This window comes from Pteropus alecto, unplaced genomic scaffold, assembly GCF_000325575.1.
Source record: "Pteropus alecto unplaced genomic scaffold, ASM32557v1 scaffold280, whole genome shotgun sequence".
Lineage (NCBI taxonomy): Eukaryota > Metazoa > Chordata > Mammalia > Chiroptera > Pteropodidae > Pteropus > Pteropus alecto.
The window spans coordinates 1,873,780-1,881,784 of record NW_006430057.1 but is presented as its reverse complement, the minus strand read 5'-3'; the positions used below and the strand labels follow the sequence as shown (position 1 = coordinate 1,881,784).

General features: G+C 36.3%; 1 protein-coding gene across 2 annotated transcripts in view; it reads right to left on the bottom strand.

The window, feature by feature from the left end:
* Window positions 1-401: 401 nt before the first annotated feature.
* The window catches only part of KLHL13 (kelch like family member 13), a 228,976-nt gene continuing 221,372 nt past the window's right edge, over window positions 402-8,005 (bottom strand). For both annotated transcript variants that reach the window (XM_025046176.1, XM_006904712.1), the window contains one exon: window positions 402-1,980. In XM_025046176.1, the coding sequence (XP_024901944.1) occupies window positions 1,493-1,980 (488 nt within the window). In that variant the 3' untranslated portion in view covers window positions 402-1,492. The remainder of the gene's footprint in view (window positions 1,981-8,005) is intronic.

Sequence of the window (8,005 nt, the reverse complement as noted above, 5' to 3'; positions counted from 1 at the left end):
AAAACAATTTTTATTTGTGATCCTAGCTCAAGAACAAATATCTTAAGTCATATTACACAATCCCTTCTCATTAGGCAGGATGGATCTTCTTGAAGATCTGAAAAACTGACCTTGTTGTTTAGACATGTCTGGCAGTTCTTCTGTGGGATTGAAGAAAAGCCAATGAGCATTTTCCATGAACCTATTCCTCAAAGTCAACCAGCAATAAGTTTGACCAATGAGGTTAAATATGGTCAAATTCTTCTTTTTTTTTTTTTTTAATGAAAGTCATTAACATGAATGAATCCAAGTTGTTCAGTGCTCTAAGTTATACTCACTTGAATATTGTTGTATACCCTCTTAAAAAGATATTTAATAAAAGGAAGTCAAATCAGACAATAATGGGATGCTTCAGACCAAAATGACATTAAATGTTTTTTATTGAACAAAAATATAAAACATGGAAGTTGAAATCACCGAGTGAAAGCAGCTTGCCAGATGAAGCTGCTATACTTGGTGCTAAATAACCTTATGAACTGAGAGTATACAGAATACATATAATATGGAAGTTACTTCAACAGCAAAGGAGAAGGTGTCGTTTACAGTTTTGCAAGGTAATATTTGGTCGTGACAAATTTAGTTACTCAAAATTTCTAGCCCTTATATACTTAATTCATTATGATTCTACATATGTGCATTCAGTATGTACATACTGAATTTCCATTTTAATGGAAGCTGCTTTTGGAAAAAAATTTAAAATTTTTTTACATTTATTTGACATGCTAATTTTTAAATTTTTGTATTTTATATTTGTGTGTGTGTGTGTGTGTGTGTGTGAATTTATACACACTTAAAAAACTCCCAACCCTTGTTTATAAGTAGAGGGGTCATGCTGCTTTTCTTAAAATTAATATTGGTGAATTTCAGTTATTATTTCTCTTGTGTGTCTAAGAAACTTCATATGTTCTCAATGTACCCACACAAAAGGTGAGTTGACAGGCATGTCAAAAATGCTTTATGAAAAGAGGGAGGTAGCTCATGCGAGTTGGCAACCTTTTGTCTATTGTTTTCTGTTGCAGTAAGCTGCCTCCCTTTGACACCTTACAGTCAAGATGAAAGGAAAACTTTTTACTTTGAAGCTTACTTAGCACAGTTGTACATTTGCTATAATCCACCTTCAACTTAGTTTATTGGGCTTTCTAAGGTAAGATGACAAATACCCTATATCCAGTACACAGCATCAAAAAAGTACTGAAGAAACATTTTAAAGACAATACTTTTTTTTTTTCATCAGCTTCTATGGGATACATTCCCAAAATGGTTTTGTTACCACTTTATAAACAATCTAAGCCAAACAGCACAAATAGCATCAATGTCATCTTTTTTCCAATATTCGTACCAATACTGGAGGCTAATCCTAACATACACTACTTTAGGGGGTGGAGTGCAAAAGAAGAAAATCCATGACACATTGCAAAGATAGGACAACAGCATCTTAGTTGTAGGGGTGATCTTAAGGTGCAGAAAGAGGGGACTCTCTAGAAGGTGATGGTGTGGTTTCTTCTGGTGGAAAAACCGTGAGTGTGCAAGCTCGGATGCCACCAAGGGACTCTGGGAGATCAAAAACCTTATGCCATTCATCTTTATCTGGATCATATTTCTGCACTATCTCTACCATACAACGATTATTCCAGGAATACCCACCAACCACATAAATTTTATTTTCAAAGACAGCAACCCCAACATCACTCTGGCCTCTTAACATGGCAGCAATTGGGGTCCACTGGTCAAGGATAGGTGAGTAGTATTCACAGCTTAGGACATCGTCATAATCACTTGTTCCTCTGAAGTGATTGCCGCCGATGACATAGAGCCTTTCTCCCACTGTACACATGCAATGCAGACCTCTGACAGTGGTCATCGGTGCCTTCTGGATCCATTTGTCAGTATCAGGGTCAAAGCACATGAGCTCCTTTTGGAAAGTGTCATGAGTAATTCCTCCTAAAGTATGAAAATAATAGACATGAGGTAAGCAGATTACTGTAAAAATGCAAAAGTCAATAAAAGGCTCTCTGTCACAGATAATTAACTTCTGGCCACAATTGTAATATTCTACAATTTATCAGTAGCATTATTACAAATGTCTGCCCTCTATAAATACTTTCCCTGGATTAAAAATAAAGAAAATAACATTTTCATCTTCTTAAAGAACAAAAATGTAGTTTATATTATTGCTTTGATTTTCTTTTAATTATATTTTATTTAGTTTCAAGTATACAGTACATTGGTTAGACATCTATATAGTTCATAAAACGATCCCCCCAATTGCACCCTTCCTCCCCTGACCATCCACCTAGCCAACATATAAAATGCTAACTGCATTCCCTATGCCGTGCTCCCCATTCCCGTGACCATCCATCAGCTATTAATTTGTACTTCTTTAGCCCTTCACCCTATTCTCCCAGCCCTCCAAATCCCCCTCCCTTCTGTCCAACACCAAATTGTTCACTACATTTGTGAGTCTGTTTTTGATTAGTGTTTTTGTTTGTTTGTTTGTTTTATTCCTTAGATTCAGTGTATAAGTGAAATCATATAGTGTTTATCTTTCTCTGTCTGACTTAAATACCTTCTAGGTCCATCAAAGCAATATCTTTTTCCATCCCCTTCTTTTTCATATGTAGGAGTCTTATTTTCTTATCCTTTCAGTCACTTTATCTTTTGGTTGGAGCACTTAATTCTTTTCCATTTAAGGTACTTATTGATAGGAATGTAGTTGTTACCATTCTTTATTCTTGTTTTTGATATATGTTTTTTCTTCTTAAAGAGGTCCCTCCGATATTTCCTGTAATTCTGGCTCAGTGATGATAAATTCCTTTAGTTTATTTTTGTCTGGGAAGCTCTTTACCTGTCCTTCAACTCTAAATGATAGCTTTGCTGGATAAATTATTCTTGGTTATATATCCTGGGTCTTCATCCTGTCGAATATTTTTTGCCAAGCCCTTCTGACCTACACAGTTTCTGTTCAGAAATCAGCTGCCAGTCTTATGGGTGTTTCCTTATACGTAATTATTTGTTTTTCTTTTGCTGCTTTTAATATTCTCTCTTTGTATTTAAACTTTGGATTTTAAACTATGATATGTCTTGGTGTGGGCCTCTTTGGAGCCCTGATTTTTGAAATTCTGTGAGCTTCCTGGGGTTTTATGTCCATTTCCTTCACCAGGTTAGGGAAGTTTTCCATCATTATTTCTTCAAACAGCTGTTCAACATCTTGATTTTCTTCAGTTACGCCGATCAGACGAATATTTGGACCCTCAGTAGTGCCCCATACTCCTTAAATTATTTTTATAGTCTTGACAACTTTTTTCTTACCATTCTGATTGAGTGTCATGATTGGTTTTCCTGTCCTCTAGATATTACATTTGATCCTTTATTTACTTTGTTTATTCCATTTAATATACTTGTCATCTCAGATAATGTGTTGCTCATTTCAGACTGGTTGCCTTTTATAATTTCCATTTCCATTTTTATGTTTTTTATCTCTTTGTTGAAGTTCTCACTGAATTTATCTACACTTCCCAACAGTTCATTGAGCATCTTTATAACCAGTATTTTCAACTCTGCATCTATTAGATTATTTGACTCCACTATATCTGGATGTCTGTTCTCTTTTCTCATATGATTTCTGCTTCTTGTCTTCCCATTTTGTCAGCCTTCCCATGTCTGTTTCTATGTACTAAGCAAAGCTCCTAAGTCTCCCAGTCTCATTAGTGTGAATTTGTGAAGGAGGTGTCTGTCAGTGGCACAGTCCTGAGAGGGATTCAGCTGCAGGCCAAACTTAGCCCAAGCCTCTACCCCTCCAGGGCCATCTGTTAAGATTCAGCAAGCAATCCACAGATGCTGTGCTTATAGTTGCCTCAAAAGGCCACATCAGAAACCCAGGCTGCCTCCAGTGTGAGTCTCAGCAAGGAGCAACTGACTCACTGAAGACACACCTGAATATGGCTTTGGTGGGGCCACAAGCTGGGCGAGGCGAGGTTTCAGGGAATCCTCTGGGCAGAGCGACCTCTGTTATACAGTTTGATAACGTCACAGCTATGGCGGCACTGTGTCCGGGCTCACTGGTCGTGGGGGAACAATGGATATAACCGGCACTTCTGTACCCAGCAAGTCTCACCTCAGCCCTCATTCCAACAATGTCTCCCTATAAGTCCCTGGTGACCCCTGCATGCAGCCGAATCAGCACTGGTGCTCAAAGCAAGCAGGTCCATCACTGCGAAAATCCGCTCACAGATGCGGCCCTTTTAAGAGGCTACTGCTGCTGCTGCTGCCGCAGCCTCCCTCTCCCTCAACCACTCGGGACCAGGCAGCCCCGCGTCCTTGCCACGTCCTACCTTCTGCCATTCATTGCAAGGTGATTTGTTGGATTTCTCCTTAGTTGTATAGCTTGTTCCTCCAGATCCCAGGCGATTTTTCCTTGCTGCTGCTCCTTGTTTCCATCACAACTTTGATTTGGTCACCAGAGGGATGAACAGAGCCTCTATTATCTATGCCATTTTTTTCTCCCTTTTTTTAAATAATTTATTTAAGTTAGTTTCAAGTATACAGTACATTTGGTTAGACATCTATAATGTTCATAAAACGATCCCCACAATTGCTCTATCCCTCACCTGACTCTCCACTTAGCCATTATGTTAATGCTAACTGCATTCCCTCGGCCATGCTTTCTGTGCCCAACTATCAATCACTAATTTGTACTTCTTTAGCCTTTCACCACATTCTCCCAGCCCCCCAAACCTTCCTCCGCTCTGTTCGTTCACCAAATTGTCCACTATATTTCTGAGTCTGTTTTTGATTAGTTTGTTCTTTTTGTTCCTTATATTCCACGTATAAGTGAAATCACATGGTATTTATCTTTCTCTGTCTGACTTATTTCAGTCGCATAAGAACCTCTGGGTCCATCCATGTCGTTGCAAATGGTAGGATTTCATTTTTTTAATGGCTGAGTAATATTCCATTGTATATATGAACCATAATTTCTTTATCCAATCATCTGTTGATGGGGATTTAGGTTGCTTCCATATCTTGGCTATTGTCAATTGTGCTGCCATGAATGCACGGATCTTTACGAATTATCGTTTTGGTTTTCTTTGGATAAATACCCAGATGTGCAAATGCTGGGTCAAAAGGTATATCAATTTTTGATTTTTTTAAGGAACATCCATACTGTTTTCCATAGCAGCTATACCAATTTGCAATCCCACCAACAATGTATGAGGGTTCTATTTTCTTTGCATCCTCACCAACACATGCTGTTTTTTGATTTATTGATGATAGCCATTCTGACAGGTGTGAGGTGATATCTTATTGTGGTCTTAATTTGCATTTCTCTGATGATTAGCAACCTTGAGCATCTTTCATATGTCTCTTAGCCACCTGTATTTCCTTTTTGGAGAAGTATCTGTCCAGGTCTTCTGCACATTTTTTAATTGGGTTGTTTTTTTTTTGTTGTTGTTGTTGAGTTGTATAAGTTCTTTATAAATTTTGGATATTAATCCCTTATCAGATGTATCATTAGCGAATATCTTCTTCCAAACAGTCGGTTGTCTTTTTGTTTTATTGATGGTTTCCTTTGCTGTACAAAAACTTTTTAGTTTGATGTAGTCTCATTTGTTTATTTTTCCTTTTGTTTCCCTTGCCCAAGGAGATATATCAGAAAAGAAATTCCTATTAGCAATATCAGAAAGTTTACTGCCTATGTTTTCTTCTAAAAGTTTTAAGGTTTGGGGTCTTACATTTAAATCTTTAATACTTTGAGCCTGTTCTTGTATACAGTGTTAGAAGATGGTCCAGTATCTATTTTTTGCATGTATTTGTCCAATTTTTCCAACACCATTTATTGAAGAGACTGTCTTTACCCCATTGTATATTCTTACCTCCTTTGTCATATATTAAGTGAGTGTATAGGTGTGGATTTATTTCTGGGCTCTCTATTCTGTTCCATTGATCAATGTATCTGTTTTTATGCCAGTACCATGCTGGTTTTATTACTGTACCCTTGTAGTATAGTTTGATATCAGGTACTGTGATACCTCCAACTTTGTTCTTCTTTCTCAAGATTGCTATGGCTATTCAGGGTTTTTTATGGTTCCATAGAAATTTTAGGAGTATTTGTACTAGCTCTCTGAAAAATGCCATTGATATTCTGATAGAGATTGCAATGAATCTATAGATTGCTTTGGGTAGTATGGCCATTTTAATGATGTTGATTCTTCCTACCCATGAACACGAAATATGCTTCCATTTATTTGTATCTTCTTCAATTTCTTTTTTCAATGACTTATAATTTTATGAGAACAAGTCTTCTACCTCCTCAGTTAATTTGGTTCCCAAGTATTTTATAGTTTTCGACGTAATTGTAAATGGGATTGTTTTCTTAATTTCTCTTTCTGAAAGTTCATCATCAGTGTATAAAAATGCCACTGACTTCTGAATATTTATTTTGTAACCTGCTACTTTACTGAAATCATTGATCAGTTCTAACAGTTTTTTGATGAAATCTTTAAGATTCTCTATATATAGTATCATGTCATCGGCAAATAACGAGAGTTTTAGTTCTTTCTTTCGAATTTGGATACTTTTTTTTTCTCTTTCTTGTCTTATTGCTGTGGCTGAGACTTTCAATACAGTGTTGAAGAAAAGTGGTGAAAGCGGGCATCCTTGTCTTGTTCCTGATCTTAAGGGAAATGCTTTCAGCCTTTCCCCATTGAGTATGAGTTTGTCATATATGGCCTTTATTATGTTGAGGTATGTTCCCTCTATTCCCACTTTGCTGAGTTTTTTTTCATAAATGGATGCTATATTTTGTCAAATTCTTTTTCTGCATCTATTGATATGATCATACGGTTTTTATCTTTTGATTAATTAATGTGGTGTATCGCATCAATGGATTTGTGGATATTGAACCAAGCTTGCATCCCAGGAATAAATCCAACTTTATCATGGCGTATGATATTTTTAATGTATTGTCTCTAGGTATCTTTTGATTTCTTCTTTGATCTCATTAATAACCCAGTCATTGTTTAGTAGCATATTATTTAGCCTCTATGTGTTTGTGTATTTTCCAGTTTTTTTCTTGTAGTTGATTTCTAGTTTTATAACATTTTGATCAGAGAAGATGGTCGATATGATTTCAATCTTCTTAAATTTTTTGAGTCTTGATTTTTGTCCTATCATGTGGTCTATCCTTGAAAATGTTCCATGTGCACTTGAGAAGAATGTATATTTTGCTGCTTTTGGGTAAAATGCTCTAAAAATATCTATTAAGTCCATCTGTTCTAGTGTAACTTTTAGGCCCATTGTGTCCTTGTTGATTCTATGCCTGGAAGATCTGCCCATTGCTGTCAATGGAATGTTAAAGTCCCCTATTATGAGTGTATTACTATTCATCTCTCTTTTTATGTCAGTCAATAATTACTTTATGTATGTAGGTGCTCCTATGTTGGGTGCGTATATGTTTACTAGGGTTATGTCCTCTTGATTTAATAAAGATCCCTTTATTATTATGTAATGCCCTTTTTTATCTCCTATTATAGCCTATGTTTTAAAGTCTATTTTATGTGATGTAAGTATCGCTACCCCTGTTTTTTTTTTTCATTTCCGTTTGCATGAAATATCTTTTTCCATCCCTTTACTTTCAGTTTGTAAGTGTCATTTTATCTGAAGTGGGTCTCTTGTAGACAGCATATACATGGGTCTTCTTTTCTTATCCATTCGGTTACCCTATGTCGTTTGATTGGAGCATTTAATCCATTTACATTTAAAGTGATTACTGATAAGTACATCGTTACTGTCATTTTATTATTCATATTTGTTATTTCTATTTTCTGTTTTACCCCTTCTCTTTTTACAGAGGACCCTTTATCATTTCTCGTAATGCTGGCTTATTGGTGATGAGCTCCTTAATCTTTTTTCTGTCTAGGATGCTCTTTATCTCACCTTCCATTTTAATCAATAGCCTTGCTGGGTA